We start from the raw sequence: 20207 nt of genomic DNA, 5'->3' as shown, positions 1-20207 counted from the left end.
TTTTATCCATAGTTAAATTTGACCATTGTTGGTCATGTTAAAGTACCTTTCTAGTTCTCTATTTGTATTGTGCCATTTTGTGTGCTCTATTCTGATAAATACAAAGCAAGAACATCTGTTCTTAACATGAAGAAAATTCCAATAACACTTAATAATAGCAACTACTGTTGGAAAAAAAGTCTCTACACTTCAAAAACATAAAAAAGCATTAAGGAACTCAACCAGGTAGCAACAACATCAAATAAAAGTAAAATACGTTTGACTACAATGAACACACCATTTGAGCAGAATAGGAAATAAAGTAAACCAGGAAAAAAAAAGTTAATGAAGACAAATTCATCATTTTATTAATTTTATTTTGAAAATGCAGAGGAAAACTTTCATGTCATTTTAAGATGAATGACATCTGAAAAATTCCACACGTTTGGATATAATTTATAATTCTAATATGAACAATTGTGTCAAGAACTTCTGTTTCAAAATTAATGGAAAATCTCAAATTGATTATCAATGAAAATAAAATGCACCAAGAGACAAAATAACTAATGAGTTTATATTTTTAAATCAGCAGACAAGGGGATTTTTAAGGGATAAAGAAGGTAAGAAATACATTTCAACCTGTTTTACTACATATAGATCAAAACAGAAAATACTGAGCCTAGGTGCTCTTTCATCTAAACACATTGCTGGGGCTGCTTCAGTTACATTTGGAAATTAATTTTAATGCACTTGATAATATTCATTACTAATGTGCAAGTTATAGTTAGCCAAGCAGAACATCAAGTTAGAATTTTCAATTCTCTATGTAACAGAATCTTTTTTATTAAAAAAATACAAAACAAAGGGATCTTCCAGAGAAGCATCATACATTTATTACAGGAGACCTAGTGAGCTCTCATGTAAATGTAAGGTCTTGATGCTTTACCGTTTCCTATCAAATAAAAATGTTAAGTCATATCTAGTGCCTCACTCCCCACAGTGACTTGATGGATGATTTGACCCTGATCACTGAAAAATATGTAGTGTTGCTGCCCAGTGTTAAATTTATGCACCGTTTCTATTTGGGGACTACTTAAAATAAAGAATATTTTCCTTGTAGTATATAAGAATGGGGTTATGTTGAACTGCAAAGTAGAAGAACGTGTAGTAGTGATTCATATATTTCTAATGAAGTGACTAACATAAGGAGGCTGGTTACAAGCTAGTAGCTCTTTAATTCTCTAGAGGCTGCAAGAGAGACAGTATATGAAAATTACATTTTTAGGTTCAAACACTTGTGAAAAACAACTGTGTAAATCAAATGTATAAATAGCAGAGAATTAAAAAAACATTTCCAGGAACAATGAATACAAAATGAGAACGAAGACAGAAACAGTCTTGTTATTCCATTTCTGGTGCACTTCCTGTGATTTATCTCTTTTTCTTGCTTTCTTTCTTTGCTTTCTTTCCTGATGAAGGAGTTGTAAGCTTCTGCTTTTTATTGTTATCTGAAGGCTTCAGCTCAGATTGCTCCCAATCCTGATGAGGTTAAGATAAAAAACAAATATATTTAATTTGGTTTTGACTTCCTCATATTAGGCATTTTCTAATAAAGTGTCAGCATAAACCCTACTGAAGAAATGAAATGACCATTTATGCAAATGAGTAGTTATTGAACATATGAAAAATCAGATCTAAACTTTAAACTTCTAATTCATTACTGACATGATTGCTTATGACTTTAATGGCAACCATTAGAGGTTTCAGCTCTCATCAGGTCACTAACAGAAATCAAACCTACCATTGGCTCTCCAAGCAGCAAACATAATGAAACTGAATATCAAAGGCAACACGAGTGAAACTGCAGATGCTGGAAATAAATAAAAACACAAAATGCTGGCAGAACTCAGCAGGCCAGACAGCATCTATGGGAGGAGGTAGTGACAACGTTTTGGGCCGAAACCCTTCATCAGGAGTGAAGTAACATGGGATGGTCGAGGGGGTATAAGAAGTGGGGGGAGAGATAAAGTAGAGAGCTAGGAAGTGATAGGCTGGAGGGAAATGGGCTGGGGGAAGATGGAGAATTATGGGAAATAAAAGAGAAAGGTAGGGCTGGGGGGAGATTATAGTGAGGGGGGAAAAAAGAGAGAGAAAGAGAACCAGACTAAAATAATAGATAGGGATGGGGGTAAGGGAGGGGGGGACAGGGGTATCAACGGAGGTCTCTGAGTTGGATGTTCATGCCAGCAGGTAGGAGGCTACCTAGGCGGGAGATAAGGTGTTGCTCTATTGATCTGCGTGTGGCCTCATCTTGACGGTAGAGGAGGCCATGGACAGACATGTCGGAGTGGGAGTGGTCTGTGGAATTGAAGTTTGTGGCCACAGGTAGATCCCGCCACTGCTGGAGGACTGAGCGCCAGTGTTCGGTGAAACAGTCTCGCAGACTGCGGCGGGTCTCGCCAATGTATAAATGGCCACATCGGGAGCACCGGATACAGTATATCACCCCAGTTGACTCGCAGGTGAAGTGGTGCCTCACCTGAAAGGACTGTCTGGGGCCTGGGATGGTGGTGAGGGAAGAAGTGTGGGGGCAGGTGTAGCACTTCTTCCGTTTGCAGCGATGTGCCCGGAGGGAGGTCGGTGGGGAGGGATGGGGGGGATGAATGGACAAGGGAGTCGCGTAGGGAGCGATCCCTGCGGAAAGCCGAGAGTGGGGGGCAGGGGAAGATGTGGCTGGTGGTGGGATCACGTAGGAGGTGGCGGAAGTTACGGAGGATTATACGTTGGATCCGTTGGCTGGTAGGGTGATAAGTGAGGACCAGGGGGACTCTATCCCTGTGGGCTGCCGGGGGGATGGGGTGAGGGCAGAGGTGTGTGAAATACGGGAGACGTGATGGAGGGCAGAGTTGATAGTGGACGAAGGGAAGCCCCTTTCTTTAAAAAAGGAAGACATCTCCTTTGTCCTAGAATGAAAGGCTTCATCCTGAGAGCAGATGCGGCGGAGACGGAGGAATTGAGAGAAAGGGAAACTGAATATGTACTTTATACACACACCTCCTGTACCTAATAAAGTGGCCACTGAGAGTATTTCAATATGCTTATGGTCTTCTTCTGCTATATCCCATCTACTCCAAGATTTGATGTGCTGTGTGTTCAGAGGCTCTTCTACACACCACCATTGTAACGTACAATTACAGTCGGCTCTCTTTATCCGTGGGGGATTGGTTCCGGGACCTCCCGCGGATGCTCAAGTCCCATATTTAACCTGTCTCAGTGTGGTGAACATTAGGACCTGGCATCAGAGCTCTGAATCCACAATTGAAAATAAAGTGGAAGTAATAAAGCAATCAGAAAGAGGTGAAACGTCATTGGAAAAGCGTTAGGCTACATCGGTCAACGATTGGAACAATTTTAATGGAGCTTGAGAAAGGCCCTGCCCTGATGAAAGCTACAATTATTACTAAGCAATGCAGTGGTTTAATTATTGAAGTACATACATTTCTTAAGTGTTTTATATGCATAGAAAGGTAAAATATATACTAAATAATAAGACAAACATTTGACTAACTGACGCTGAATAATACCGGATGTACCTGTTCCGACTTCAAATCCGACTTAAAGATGGATTCAGGAACGGAACTCGTTCATAATCCGGGGACTGTCTGTACTTTTAAATCATCTCTAGATTACTTATAGTACCAAATACAATGTAAATGCTATCTAAATAGTTGTTGTACTGCATTGTTTAAGGAATAACAACAAGAAAACAGCCTGTACATGCTCAAACAACGAGTGCTGGAGAGAGAACTTCTGGGTTTTCCTGGTCCGCAGTTGGTTGAATCCGCGCATTCGGAAGCCGCGGATAAGGAGGGCCGACTGTATTTGAGTTACAATCACCTTCCCGTCAGCTTGAACCACTGACCTCTCCTCTGACCATTCTCCTCTGACCTCTGTCTTTAACAAGGCATTTTTGCCCATAGAACTGCCACTTACTGTATGTTTTTTAATATTTCTGCACCATTCTTTGTAAACTCTAGAGAACGTTGTGTACGAAAATCCCAGGCGATCAGCAGTTTGAGATGCTCAAACCACAGCCTCTGACACCAACAATCATTCTACAATCAAAGTCAGTAAAACCATATCTCTTCCCCACCCTGGTGTTTGGTCTGAACAACAACCGAACTCTTGATCATGACCGGATGCTTCTATACATTGAGTTGCTGTCACATGGTTGGCTGATTGGATATTTGCATTAATGAAGTACAAATAAAGTGGCCACTGTTATACTGTAAATGCTGAAAGTAAGGTCTTACCAAAGTGCTATGAAGGTGCAGTATTTATATACCTTATGCAATTTATTAAACCAGCTTTAAGTTATTTTCTACAGTCTTCTATGTAATTAAATGCATCCTCTAATATTTCAGAGGGATGTCAGGGGCAGCATGAACTGGAACAAGCGCAGTACTCATGGTCACTGCATTTTGAACACATTGATTGATTCTGTGCTTGCAAAACCTCCCGAGGAATGACTAAAAATAGTAAACATTGATTGAAAAGTTTCTCAATTATAGAAACATACAAGAAACCATTCCGGGGTTCAGTAGAATTAACAGGAAAAGCTAAAACATAATTTTGGCCTATAAATCACATTAGCTTCAAATCAGATGGGGGGGGGGGGGAGTAAAACATTTCTGGGAAAATGACCAAAGTTCTATGAACGGTGATGTATTGATGCACAATTGAAATATTGACTGCATGACACCAGTACTTGCAAACCCTGATTTAGTGGTTGACCTATGTTAAATTAAGCAGTTCAAAATGAGACAGTGACAAATTGCAGCAACTAACTTAAAAATCCCCAGTTACAGAGAACGAGCTCATGTGCAGACCCTGGGCATGAAATTCATGCCTGCAAGAAAATGAAACTCAGGGTTGTACATTGTGACATGTAACTGTTATGTGCTTTGATAATTAATTTACTTTGAACTTTGAAAAGGAATAGTAGGAGACAGGGTGCTAGGACAGGACTTTTTGTGATCAGAAGCCTGTGACTAGTGATATTCCGCAAGAACCAGAGCTGGGACCTCTGAAGCTTGCAATACACGTGGATGATTTGCATGTGATTACGGGAGGCGAGATTAGTATATCTGTGGGTGATACGAAAATTGGCGGAGTGGTTAAAAGCAGTCTCAGAATGTAGAGCAGGCGTTCTCACCCTAGGATCCATGGACCCCTTGCTTAATGGTATTGGTCCAGGGCATAAAAAAGGAGAGATATCAATGTAACGTGAAATGAGATGAAATTTAGCAGTTGGAGTTTAATCCAGATAAATGAGCAGTGATGCATCCTGGGAGCACTAATGAGGTTAAGATGTATACTACAGCAGGGTTGGTCATAAGGATTATTAAAAGAACAGAGAGAACTTATCCACAGATCCTTGAAGATGGTAGTGCAAGTCGATAACATGGTTAGGAAGGCATATGGGAAATTAGTCTGCATTTCTCAAGGCATTGAATAGAGAAGCAGACATCTTATGCTCTAACCTTATAAAATTTCATGACACATGCCAGTGATAATAAACCTGATTCTGATTCTGACCTGATGTAGAATACTGTTCTAGTCAGTAATGTATCAGATGATGCTGGAGAGGGCGCAGAGGAGATTCATCTGGGTGTTTCCTGGGATGCAGTAGCTCATTTACAAGGAGGAACACCAGGAGTTCTCCCTGGAGTGCAAGAAATAAAGTGCGGACGTAACCGAGGTACATAAAGTTATGTGCGTACAGATAGGGAAGATTGCAGGGATACCCCGTATCAGTGAGAGATAAAACCAGTGGACATAGATTTAGGGGGAAAAGGTGATGGGTCTCTTTTCATACAGATAGTGGTAAGCAGCTGGAAAGAACTGCTTAAGACTGTGCTTGAAGCTGGGTTACTGAGAGTCATTAGGTTTCCAGACGAGCACTTGAGTTGCTCAGGCATAGAGATCAACCAAGGGCTGTGAAGGTATTAATAAAATATAAAGATTAACTTCATTTATCACATATACATTGAAAGATACAGTGAAATGTGTTGTCGGCATCAATGACCCACACAGTCCAAGGAAGATCTGGGGGTAGCCAGATCTAAGGCATGGATCTAATTTGCAACTGAGTAGCATCTGCTTTCATTGTACCCTACAGGAGCCTGATCATTATCCTTATCCCTTAATCACTGAAGATTAATAGCATAGCCATTTACTTTCTAATCCTTACTAATCCCTGAATGCGTTTTGGAATGTGAGGAAACCAGAGCACCCAGAGGAAACCCACATAGTTGCAGGGGGAGTGTACAAACTCCTTACTGACAGCAGCAGGAATTGAACCCTTGTTGCTGGCACTAAGGAGTTACGCTAGCAGCTATGCTGCCGTGCACGGGTGAGTTGGGCCAGATGTTTTCTAGCTGTTAAATCTTATGACACTAGGGGGATAAAAAACCCTTTGACTTGGGAATGAAAGCGACTGCAGACACTAGAATCTAGAGCTACACACAAAATGCAGGCAGAACACAGCGGATCGGGTAGCACCCACGGAGGGAAATGGACAGTTAACATTTCAGGTCGAGAGCGTCATCTGGACACATGGGTGAGAGTGTGGTCGAGGAGCAGGAAAGCAGCATAAGTCACAGGCTCCAGATGAAGGGTCTTGAACTTCAAACTTGGCTCTCTGTTTCCCTCCACTGATACTGCCATTGTCTTGCCAGCACCTAACAGAACATCATTTCCCTTCACTATCACATGCCCATTTTGTAAATTCTTAGATCAAGGAAATCTAGATTGCCTACAATCCCAACATACCAGCAATGGACATGTTCAGTAAACACTGGAATTAATCCATAAGTCTCCAACAAACCTGCCAACAGGTGAGGAAAATGCTCAACGACTTTTTTCCCGCTTCCATTCACGATACATCAACTCTCAGGCTACATCCACACTAGACCAGATAATTTTGAAAATGCTGGTTTCGCGTAAAAATGATGCATTTTTGAAAATATCTCCGTCCACACTGAAATGGAGATTTTGGCGAATCTCCTCCTACTGTGCATGCGCAGGACACATCTACCGAAAACAAGCGACATGTTTGGTGTCGAATCTCACCGTAAAAGTGCGCGTTTGTGTAGTTACAGACTACAAAAACTTAAAACGATGGACAGCTGTTGGCTCTCGCGCAGGAGAACTTAAAAGTAACAAAAAACAAATACTGGAGCGTATGGAGGCAACCGACAGGGAGTTCACAGACAGATTGACCCAACTGATGACAAACGTTGAAAAACTAACTAACTCTGTTGCATTAATAAAGCACCTTGTTAAATGTATAAAACATGTCTGTATCAGTGTTATCTTGTATTTCCATACAATGTTACATTAGGCTGTTACACATCTATTGTCAGAGAAGTACTTGCATAAATAGGTAAACCACCTTCATACAAGCAAGGACAGAAAACAGGGCGGTGAGTATACTTTTTTATTCAGTAAGTTATGGGTCAAAGTATTTGGTGAGTACATTTCTAACTCTTCTGGCTTTAGTCTCGTTGCCGTCTGTTCTGAAATTGTTAGGTTCCGTTCAAGAAAACAATGAAATGGCGCACTGCCGTCTGACAGTGTTTTCAGATTTCTCCGGTTACCCCGTCCACACTGATCTGCCCGAGCAGCGTTTTCAATAATACCCACCCTGGAAAGCATTTCTGAAAAGCTCCAGTTTAGGGGGACAAAAACGCCATTTTAGTGTGGATAAAAACGAAGAGAAAAAGCTTCGGTTACGGATTTATCCGGTGTAGTGTGGACGTAGCCTCAGATTATACAAACTTTGCTAAATACTTTCAGGCGTGGATCTAATTTGCAACTGAATGACTCAGTAGCATCTGCTTTCATTGTACCCTACAGGAGCTTGATCATTACCCTTATCCCTTAATCACCGAAGATTAATTTGGAATTTCCTGCTCCAATCCCTTTTCAAGCAGAGGACGTGCCCAGTCACTTGACTGTTTTGCAGAGGAGAATTTTTTTTATTAGGTGATACAGCACGGTAGCAGGCCCTACTGATTATATGATTAATCTCTCCCTGTCCCAGTGTAGTGCCCTCCCGCTTCAAAAACATCCATCATTGTTTCTGTACCTAATAAGACCAAGGTAACATGTCTGAACAACTGCCATCCTGTCACATTCACTTCTACAATAAGCAAATGCTTTGAGAGGCTGCTCAAGGACTACATCTGCAGCATGCTACCACCCACACTGGACCCTCTACAACTCGCCCACCGATGCAACCAATGGACAGACGACGCAATAGACATAGCTCTAAACACTGTCCTTACACATTTGAAAAGGGATGCTTTTGTGAGAATACAGTTCTCAGACTACAGTTCAGCATTCAACACCATAATTCCCTCCAGGCTTGACAAGAAGCTCAGAGACCTCGGCCTAGACCCTGCCTTATGCAGCTGGATCCTGGACTTCCTGTCAGATCACCAGCAAGTGGTAAGAGTGGGTTCCCTCACCTCCAAACCTCAACACAGGTGCCCCCCAGGACAGGGTACTAAGCCCCCTCCTTTACTCTCTGTATACCCATGATTATGTCCCCACCCACAGTACCAATCTGCTAAATAAATTTGCTGACACCACTACACTGATTGGCTTAATCTTAAATAATAATGAGGCAGCCTACAGAGAAGTCATCACCCTGACACAGTGGTGTCAAGAAAACGACTTCTCCCTCAATGCCGCAAAAACAAAAGAGCTGGTTGTGGATTACAGGAGGAATGGAGTCAGGCTAATCCCTATCGACATCAATGGATTTGGGGTTGAGAGGGTGAACTACTTTAAGTTCCGAGGGCCTCACGTGGTCTCTACATACCAGCTATGTGGTGAAAAAGGCACAACAGCACCTTTTTCTCCTCAGACGGTTGAAGAAGTTTGGTGTGGGCCCCCAAATCCTAAGAACTTTCTGTAGGGGCACAACTGAGAACATCTTGACTGGCCGCATCACTGCCTGGTAAGGGAATTGTACCTCCCTTAATTATAGGACTCTGCAGAGAGTGGTGCGGACAGCCCAGAACATCTGTAGATGTCAACTTGCCACTATTCAGGACATTTAAAAAGACAGGTGTGCAAAAAGGGCCCGAAAGATCATTAGGGACCCAAGTCACCCCAATTACAAACTATCCAGGAAACGGTACCACAGCATAAAAGCCAGGGCCAACAGGCTCCGGGACAGCTTCTTCCACCAGGACATCAGACTACTTAATTCATGCTGACATAACTGCATTTCTATGTTATATTGACTATCCTGTTGTACATACCATTTATTATAAATTACTATAATTGCACATTTAGACAGAGGTGTAACGTAAAGATTTTTACTGTTCATGTATATGAAGGATGTAAGTAATAGTCAATTCAATTCAATTCATATTGCTCCAATCACAAAAGCAAACCTCTGTCTCCTACTACCAAACCACTCATCTGACTATTCCCCTCCACAGATGCTGCCTGATCTGCTTGACAACCACTAGAATTTTTTTTGCTCCAGATTCCAGCACCTGTAGTATTTTCAGTCTCCCCAGCAGATCTTAATAGCCGTTGTGTCCTGGATCCCAGAGTTTCTAAACTTTTAGATCAATCCCCAATGTTTGATCCGTAAAGAGGCCATACCAAAATCCACATAGACTGATTTAACTACCCTCATGAATACATTTTGTTACCTTTTCAATAAATTCAAATTGGGCCAATACAATTTCCTTCTAATGAAACTGCGCTTATTTAATTAATCCCTACATTTCAAAGTGCAGATTTTAGTATCATAGAAAAGTACAGCACAGAGATAGGCCATTCAGCCCATCTGATCCACACCAAACTATTTAAACTGCCTACCCTCTTCGACCCACACCGGGACCAAAGCTCTTCATACCCCTACTATCCATAATACACCTATCCAAATGCCTCTTAAACATTGAAATCAAGCTCAGATGCACCATTTGTGCTAGCAGCTCATTCTGTACTCTCACGGCCCTCTGAATGAAATTGTTTCCACTTATGTTCCCCTTAAACTTTTCACCTTTCACCCTTAAACTACGGCCTCTTGTTGAAATCCCACCCAACCTCAGTGGAAGAAGCCTGCTTGTACTTACCCTAGCTCTGCCCCTCATAATTTTGTATACCTCTATCAAATCTCTGCTCCATCTTCTATATTCTAAGGAATACAGTCCTAACTCATTCAATCTTTCCTTATAACTCAGGTCCTCCAGAGCCAGCAACATCATTGTAAATTTTCTACATATTCTTTTAACCTAATTTACCACTTGTACATCCTTCCTGCAGATAGATGACCAAAACTGCACCAATTTTGTATTCAGAAATGTTGCCCTGGCACTAAAGTGCATGTAAATCTTTGTGTAACTTATCCTACTTCATGCTGAACACAACCCATCATCGCTTGCTTTGCATTATCTTCGTATCTTTACAGCTTCCAGCTCAAGAGCATTTATGGGGTTACAGGACATAATTATGTGTGCATGCGTGGATGCATAGGTGGGAGGAAAGGGGCCTGTTTTGCTGTTTTTCTGTTGTTGGTGTTGGTTGTCGTTCTGAACATCGTAAATGTGCTACGTTGGTGCCTGAATGTGTAACGACACTTGTGGGCCTCACCTAGAACACCCTCGCACTGCGTTGGTTGTTAATGCAACCACACACTTCACTGTATATTTTGATGTACATGTGATAAATAAAGGGATGAATGAATTAATTATGAAGGCATTAAGCATGAAAAGACTCTTAAGGGACTTCACTGGTAACAGTTTCATCAAATATTCCTGCAAATTGCACCACAAAGAATATACCTGCCAATCATAATACCATTAGTTTCAAAGTAATCATGCAAAAGGAGAGGTCTGCTCCACGGGTTGAGATTCTAGATTGGAGAAAGGCCAATTTTGATAGTATCAGAAAGAAACCGGCAGGTGTGGGTTGGAACAGGCTGTTTTCTGGCAAAGGTGTACTTAGTAAAAGGGAGGCCTTCAAAGGTGAAATTTTGAGAGTGCAATGCTTGAGAGTACAAGAAATGCAGGGGAACACATAAGAAAGAAATCAGGAGGGTTTAAAGGCATGAGGTTGCCCTAGCAGCAAAGTGAAGGAGAATCCTAAGGGATTCTACAGATATGTTAAGAGCAAACGGATTGCAAAGGGCAAAACTGATCGCCTAAAAGATCAGAATGGTAATCCATGTCTTGAGGTAAAATGGATAAATTCCCAGGGCCTGGTAAGAGATTCCCTAGGACCCTATGGGAGGATAGTGCAGCAATTGCAGGGCCCTAGCAGAGATATTTAAATCATACTTAGCAACAGGAGAGGTACCAGAGGATTGGAGGATAGCTAATGTTGTTCCGCTCTTTAAGAAAGGCTCTAAAAATAAACCTAGAAATTATAGGCCAGTGATTCTGACATCAGCAGTGGAAAAGTTATCGGAAGGTATTCTAAGGGACTGGAGAAAAGAGTATTCGGTTAGACATGGACTGATTAGGGAAAGTCAGCATGTCTGTGTGCATGGTTAAGTCATGTCTAATCAATCTTATGGAATTATTCAAGGAAGCTACCAGGAAAATTGATGAAGACAGGGCAGTGGGTGTCGTCTTCATGGACCTTAGCAAGGCATTTGACAAGGTTACGCATGGGAAGTTTGGTCAAGTAGGTTCAGACATTTGGCATTCAAGATGAGGTAGTAAATTGGATTAGATATTTGCTTTGTGAGAGAAGCCAAAGATTGGTAATAGATGGTTACCTCTCTGAGACTAGTAGAGTGCTGCTAGGTCCATTGTTGTTTGTCATCTATATCATTGTTCTGGATGATAATGTGGCTAACTGGATCAACAAGTTTATAGGGGTTACCAAGATTGGTCATGTAATGGAGAGCGAGGAAGACTATCAGAACTTGCAGTGGGATCTGGACCATCTGGAAAAATGGGTTGAAAGAAATGCAGACAAGTGCAAGGTGTTGTACTTTGGTAGGACCAACCCGGGCATATCTTACACAGGGAAGGGCAGAGCAATGAGGAGTGCTGTAGAACAAAGGGATCTGGGAATACAAGTCCATCAGTCACTGAAAGTGGTGTCACAGGTAGATAGGGCTGTAAAGGAAGCTTTGGGCACACTGGGCTTCATAAATCAAAGTATCGAGTACAGGAGATGGGATGATATGTTGATGTTGTGCAACGTATTGGTGAGCCTAATTTGGAGTATTTTGTGCAGTTTTGGTCACCTACTTACAAGAAAGATGTAAATAAGATTGAAAGAGTACCTGGATGACCTGAGTTATAAGGAAAGATTGAATAGGTTCCTTGGAACACAGAAGATTGAGGGGAGATTTGATAAAGGAATACAAAATTATGAGAGATATAAATAGGGTAAGTGCAAGCAGGCTTCTTCCACTGCGATTGAGTGGGACCATAACTAGACATCATCGTTAAGGGTGAAAAGTTTAAGGGGAACAAGTGGAATCTTCTTCACTTAGAGAGGGTTGTGAGAGTATGGAACGAGCTGCCAACGCAAGTGATGTACACAAGGTCAACTTCAACATTTAAGAGAAGTTTGGATAAGTACACAGATGGTAAGGGTATGGAGGGCTATGGTGCCGTACAAGTCGATGGGAGTAGGCAGTTTAAATAGGTTGGCATGGACTGAAGGGCCTGTTTCTATGCTGTACTTTTCTATGACTCTGTGATTCTAATCAAGTACATATCCTTTGCAAAATTTTCATCTTTCTTCATGGGAATTGTAATCAAGATCTTTCCAAAATCTAAAGCTTACCATGCCCTGTATCTTCAAATATTCTAAAGTACAGTGAAAAGTCCTCCCTTTGATTTTATTTCTATACACACAGCATATTATCTTTTATTAAAGCATTCATAATTTTAACCTTAAATGATGCCTGTCTCACTAGTCTGAAATTTCCTGCATCTCTTTTGAGTGAAAAAAAAATGAAGAATCAATTGTCAAATTTTAAAGTTTTTGCACATATCTTTCCAGTAGCTAAGTTAGATGTGCTGGGGTCCCTACTATTTTCTGCATTTGTTCCCTGGAGACCATCAGATCACCTTGTTTACTGACCATAAAAATGCACAGCTGTTCAACAGGAAAGTTGGCAAACAGATGACCGATGTGATGACTCACTTCCGCAACTTCGTGTCATCTCCAGATCAAACAAGTTACCAATGTCTACTCGTTAAAAATTGGCCAACCATCCAACAATCAACTTTCCTCTCTCACAAATATTAAGCGATTAACAGCCAACATAATCAAAGAGCACACCCACCTGGTCATTCCCTCTACTATCCCTGCCATCAGGCAGAAGACACAAAACCAGAAAACATGCACCACTGTTTCTGCTATTTCAAGACTAAATATACAATAAAATGGATTCTTGACCCATTATCTACCTTATGTCCTTGCACTGTAATGTCTGCTGCATTGCACTTTCTCCGTAACACTACATTCTCATTCAGATACTGCTTTCCTCCTTTTGCTAACTGAATATACTGATGTGGTAAACTTATCTGCATAGATGGCATGCAAAACAAAGTTTTTTAAAAAACTGTACCTCACTACACGTGACGATAGTAAACCAATTATCTCAGCTCCAATTTATTTAGCATTTTTCAGTATCGAATCGATAAGTTTGATACTCCTCTCTGATCTCATGTTCAATTATGATTGCATATATTTTTTCATGACAAAGGAACTTTGAGATGGGACATGAGCAGATGATCGACTCCATATTGCTGATTAAGGCTGTGAGGAAGATTGAAATTTCAAAGTGAATGTGGAAGGCGGGTGAGGATTCAGCGCTGGCTGCATGCCATTTGATAACTCTGCTGCCGGACAAGGAGTCTGTGTGGTTTATCACTGTGTCTGGAGGATATAGGCCTCTGCACTCAAGCCATGCTTCTCTCTTTCCATAGTGTTTCCTAGGTGCTGTGTTTATGGATCTGGACTATGGCTATGGATTTTTTTCTATCTTTATGGTTTTAATATTCTGTGTTGTCATCCTTCACTCGTTTTTTTGTGTGGGGGAGGAGGGTTTGGGGGTCAATGCTGTCATTGCACTTTTGCGCAGGGAGAGGGGATTTGGAAGCTGATGATCTGGTTGTGTTTTGTGTGGGGGTGGTTGTTGATGATCATGTTGCCATTCTTTTTTTGAGAGGGGGTGGGTTTACTGTTTCTTTTTGAACTGACTTCTGTGGTTTTCTTTGTTTTGTGGCTTATCTGGACAAGAAGAATCTCAGAGCTGTATACTGCATACAAACTTTAATAATAAGTGAACCTTTGAAATTTTGAAATGCTGCTTATATTATTCACATCTCTTGCAATACTCAAATCTGAATGACAAATCATACTGATTTATTTCTTCTTCAGAATTCAACTGTCTCGGCCTGAAACGCTGACTGTTTGTTCATCTCCACGGATGCTGTCTGACCAGCTGAGCGACTCCATCATTTTGCATGCATTGCTTTGGATTTCCAGCATCTGCAGAATTTCTCGTGTTTTTGACTTATTTCTTGCTGTGTTCTCCTGACATTCACTCTGTATTTCTGTGTCATTTTCCTTCAGGGCTTTCATGCCTTTTTAAAAAAACTTGTTGCTTGATATTTCAGAACCAGCGAGCTTTGAAGCAAGGTGTCTTTGTTATTCATTAAAGAACTGTCCTTTAAAATCACTTTCTTGCGGGGAGAATGCCACAGTTTCTGCAACACATTCAAACTGACTAATCTCAATCTGACCAAGAGTTCCATTGCTTTATTCGCCTAAGGTCCTGACTGCTCCGTGGGTCAAGTTTAAAAAGGCTTCTATGTTGAGCTTTGAATAAGATGGGCAAAATTGGAGAAAACTAACCTCAGTGCTTTTAATTAGTCATCTGCAAACATCACTCAATTAGCTTGGCTCATGGGGTGTACTGCAATAGCATTTTGGTCTGTGGTGTTCTGACAGATCACGAGCCTTGGAATTGGTTGAGAGGGAGGGGTCAGAGACCGCAGAGGAGTTGTGCAGATAACCTTCTGAAATTACGATTGGATAATCCAGCTCATTGTGGATTCGGCCTACTTTTGTAGGATATTCATATTCACCATGTGCATCAGCTAAAATCTACATAGAAATGTTTCAATAAAGTGCACGCAAGTCCCTCAGGGTACACAGATTTTGAAGATCAAGGAATATGGGATCTAATGAGAAATTGGCTTTGTCATGAAAGTCGGAGGATAGTGGTGGAGAGTGTTATTCTGACTGTTTAGACCAGTGGTGTTCCGCAGGTATTAGTTCTAAAAGCTCTGCTGTTTGTGATATACTTAAGTTATTTGGGTGAAAATGTAGGTGGGCTGATAAGCACTTTGAAGGTGTGGGTGCTGATGAAGGTTGTCAAAGCAGGGACAGATCTGTTGGAAATATGGGCTAAAGATGGCAGATGGAGTTTCAACTGGAAAAGTGTGAGTTTTGCACCTCTGGAGTCAAATGCAACAGGAATGTACAAGGCCCTTCAATAAGGATCTTGGGATGCAAGTAGAATATGGCAATACATATGGATATGGTGGTAAAAGTGACATACAGCATCCTGGTCAGGTGCTGAACGTAGAAGACAGCAAGTTACATTATAGAATCAGTGTACACTAGAGAGGTCTCGACAAACTAAACAGATCGATAGTTCTCAGGTTTCTGCAAATGAGATCCAGAAAGCCATCAGGCAGAAGCTCTGGATCAATAATGTGTAAAATTTATGGGCACTTTATTAAAGATATAATCACATGGGATCTACGTATTTATAACCTTCCATGGTCTTGGAGACATGACCATAAAATCAGGATCACAGAGTACAGAAACAGGCCCTTCAGCCCAATTAGTCCATACCAATTATCTAACCTCATCCCATTGCCTCTGTTTGGCCCAAATCCTTCTAAACCTTTATCATCCATGTACCTTTTAAATGGTGTTAATCTATTTGCCTCAGCCACTTCCTCTGACAGCTCATTATAGTAAATGACCATCCTCTGGCTGTTGTCCTTCAGGCTCCTGTTCATTCTCTCCCCTCTCATCTTAAACCTATGCTCTCTAGTTCTTGATTCTCCATTCCTGAAAAAGAAGTCTTTGCACATTTCATTTCCCATAACGCAACCTGTCAGCAATTAGAAATCGCAGCCCTATGGTTGGTATTTTACTGGCATCTGTATCCTGGGAAGACATCACCAGGCGGATGACAGAAGAATCAGTCAACACACAAAATGCTGGCATCGTATGGAAAAGGCCAAGACCCTTCATCAGGACTGGAGAGAAAAAGACGAGGGGTCAGAGTTAGAAGGTAGGAGGAGGAAAAAAAGAAACACAAAGTGATAGCTGAAACCGGGCTGGAGAAGGGGGAAACCTGATAGAGAGGATGCAAGGCTCCAGAGGGAGGGGATGGGTAGGTAAGGAGATAAAGTGAGAGGGAGAGAAAAGGGAATGAGGAATAATGAAAGGGGACAGCATTATCAAAAGTCCGAGAAATCGATGTTTATTCCAAGACTGACACTCCCTTGGGGCTGTGCGGCAATAGTAGACAACATTTTGAAGTGGGTGAACAGACTGACAGTCTGAATCACCTTTCAGCGATACAGATTTGTGGGCTTGCTATGTTGCCGCTGGATTGCGTGGTGACACGTTAGGTTGTTAATGCAAATGACACATTTCACCGTAGGAGGCTACCCAGACAGAATACAAGGTGTTGCTCCTCCAACCTGAGTGTGGCCTCATCGCGGCAGTACAGAAGGCCATGGGCCGGCTTGTTGGAATTGGAATGTGTAGTGGAATTAAAAAGGGTGGCCACTGGGAGATCCCATTTTTTCCCTGGCAGATGGAGCATAGGTGCTCGGCGAAGCGCTCTCACAAACTACATCAGGTCTCACTGATATACAGGAGGCCACAGCGGGAGCACCAGATACAGTAGATGACCCCAACAGACTGACAGGTGCAGTGTTGCTCTGAATGGTAGTGAGGAAGGAGGTGTAGGGGCAGGTGTAGAACTTGTTCCGCTTGCAAGGATAAGTGCCAGGAGGGAGATCAGTGAGGAGGGACGAATAGACAATGCATTTGCGTAGTGAGCAATCCCTGCAGAAAGTGGAGAGGAAGGAAAGATGTGCTTGGTGGTGGGATCCCATTGGAGATGCTGGAAGTTACAGAGAATCTTGCACTGGACGTGGAGGCCAGTGTGGTGGTAGGTGAGGACAAGAGGAACCCTATCTCTGGGTGGCAAGAGGATGGGGTGAGGGCAGGTATGGATGAAATGGAAGAGATGGTTGAGGGCAGCATTTCTGGTGGAGGGAGGAAAGCCTCTATCTTTGAAGAAGGAGGACATCTCCTTTGTTCTGGAATGAAAAGCCTCATCCTGAGAGCAGATGCAGTTCAGATGCAGGAATTGAGAGAAAGGGATGGCATTTTTACAACTAATGGGTGGGAAAAGATATAGTCCAGGTAGCTGTGAGAGTCAGTGGGTTTATAATAGACATCAGTAGATAAGCTGTCTCCAGAGATAGAGACAGAGAGATCGAGAAAGTGGAGGGAGCTGTCTTAAATGGACCAGGTAAATTTGGAAGTTTGTGAAAGTTGGAAGCAAATTTGATGAGCTCCACATGAGTGCAGGACACAGCACCAATACAGTCGTTGATGTAGCGTAGGAAAAGTTGGGGAGTGACACCAGTGTAGGCTTGGAACCCAGACAGCTGTGAGAGTTAATGGGTTTATAATAGACATTAGTAAATAAACTGTCTCCAGAAAGTCACCTTCTAACTCTGACTCCTCATCTTTTTATCTCCTGTCCTGATGAAGGGCCTTAACCTGAGTTGTCGACTATGCTCTTTTCCACAGATACCGCTTGGCCTTCTGAGTTCCTCCAGCATTTTGTGTGTGTTGCTTGGATTTCCAGCGTCTGCCGATTTTCTCTTGTTTGTGAGAAGAATTAAATATATGCTCAAAGCTTCTTAGGAAAAAGAAAAATTTGACTGACCTCTGGAAATCTCTGGCCCGTGACTCATCAAAAGAGAGAAGGAGCATTGAGAATTGAATTGACACATTTTTAGGGCATAGAATCTCAACATGGACAGCAAGAATGCACAACCTTACAAACTACCCACTTACCTTTCCTCTTAATCACATCCTGCCCAATCGGTGGAAGCTAGCAGTTGCAAAATAGGCCTCATTAAAAAAGTCCTCACAAGCAGAATGGAAGTAGAGGACCTCCCCAGGTTTTGGCAGGGTTCCACTCTTGTGAACTTTCATAACCTGGGGAGGGCCAGCAAGTCCTCCTCAAAGTAGAAGTACTGCCAAAAGGGCATCATACCTAATCGCACACTTTCAGACCAAGGCTTTGACCCTCCCTTGGGGTCGTGCAGCAATAGTGGACAACACTTTGCAATGGGTGAACAGACTGAATCACCTTTCGCTGCTACAGATTTGTGGACTTACTATGTTGGCACCTGAATGCAAGGTGACATTTGCTTAGTTGTTAATGCAAGTGACACAGTTCACTGTACGTTTTGATATGCATATGACAAATAAATCTGAATATGGAATCAGCTATATAAATATGCATGTTCTAGGATTGATAGATAACTAATTTTCTATATAGACTGCCACCAAACTAATTTAAAACAGTGTTTCTTGAAATTATTTTTCAAGCACTAATACTGGAAATTCAACATCTGCCTATCCTTCATTTAATGATCCAATATATCTCATCTTTGAATTTAAGATATTCAGTGTGCTACAAATTAACTCAAATTTTAATTATTAAAACAATTCAAACTTCCTAATGGAAGCTTTCTCAAGACTAATGGTGTGTGTTGCAATGGTCCAGGCAAGCCATTTTGGAAATGTTAGGGTTTATTTAAACATTACCAGATGCATCAGTAATTATTGCCTGTGAACTATGTGCATTGCTTGGATAAGTTAAGAGTTGCTAAAAAAGGAAACATCACAGGTCTCTGTTGTAATGTGTTTTCTAAATCAAACTACTCCACAGACAAGAGAGCGAAACTTGGTGTGCATCCACAGTTGGGCAAGCTGCAACTATCCTTGACTCCTGGCCTAAATTCCTCTAGTCTGTGACCACTGCAGCCAGCTACATCAGACTCTTTGCTATCCTGAGCTGACCTTCAAACACTTCATAACAAACACAAGGGATTCTGCAGATGCTGGAAATCATGAGCAACACATACAAAATGCTAGAGGAACTCAGCAGGACAGGCAGCATCTACAGAGGGAAATAAGCAGTCAACATATAGGTCCAAAATGTCAACTGTTTATTCCTTTCCATGGATACTGCCTGACCTACTGAGTTCCTCCAAAATTTTGTGTGTTACTTCATAACAAAGGGTTCCCCAGTAATGGAAAAACTGCTGTATGTCTTCAATGTTATAGACATCCTACGATTGTACTTTGGTAAGAAGAACGAGTCAACTAAACACCAGTGTAGTTGGTTGACATTAACATTAAAGTGAAAAATTCTTGATTTGCTTTTACATAGAACTTCCTGGAAAATAAGAGCTGAAACCTTTGCAAAGAGAAATATTTTCATACATTTTCCAGCAATAGCTCAGTATGTACAACAAAAAGTAATGTTATCACAAGTTAAGCCACAATATGACAAGACGAGCATCTGTGTTGTGTCTGCCATAAAAGTGAGGATCTCCTGGTGGCCAGCCGTTTTAATTTCACTTCCCATTCTCACACCGACGTGTCTATCCACACTTCCTTTACTGCCAAGTTGGGGCCAGATGCAGGTTGGAGGGGCAGTAGCTGGAAATCTCCTGATAACATCAACATTGATTTTTCCAACTATGAGACACGGTATCCAGTCTGCACCCTCCCTCTTGTTCTCCCTTACCTCTCTGATGGCCTGACCCCCATCTCTTTTCCCAACTCCACACTCACAACCTACCCATAATCTTCCTTCCTCTGGTTTCCCACCTCCTTCCCTATATTGCCTGAACTACTATCCTTTCCTATCAGATGCCTCCTTTTTCAATCCTTTGCCTTGTCTATCTATCGCTCCCCAGCTTCTTGCATCCTTCCCATTTCTCCCCACCCCCATCTTGTTTCTCTCACCTGGATTTACCTATCACCCACCTGCCTGTGCTCCTTCCACTCCACCTACTCTTTTATTCTGGCTTCTGACCTCTTTC

The 20207-nt window shown here is 41.8% G+C and overlaps 1 protein-coding gene across 1 annotated transcript in view; it reads right to left on the bottom strand.

The window, feature by feature from the left end:
• Nucleotides 1–353: 353 nt before the first annotated feature.
• Nucleotides 354–20207, bottom strand: part of manbal (mannosidase beta like) — a 71033-nt gene continuing 51179 nt past the window's right edge. Inside the window, exon 3 of the mRNA XM_059980745.1 lies at nucleotides 354–1518. Coding sequence (XP_059836728.1) covers nucleotides 1411–1518 — 108 coding nt within the window. The 3' untranslated portion in view covers nucleotides 354–1410. The remainder of the gene's footprint in view (nucleotides 1519–20207) is intronic.

The sequence above is a fragment of the Hypanus sabinus genome, chromosome 9 (assembly GCF_030144855.1).
Source record: "Hypanus sabinus isolate sHypSab1 chromosome 9, sHypSab1.hap1, whole genome shotgun sequence".
NCBI lineage: Eukaryota > Metazoa > Chordata > Chondrichthyes > Myliobatiformes > Dasyatidae > Hypanus > Hypanus sabinus.
Note: the sequence above shows the minus strand (reverse complement) of the source record. Positions and strands in the feature narration are given on the sequence as shown.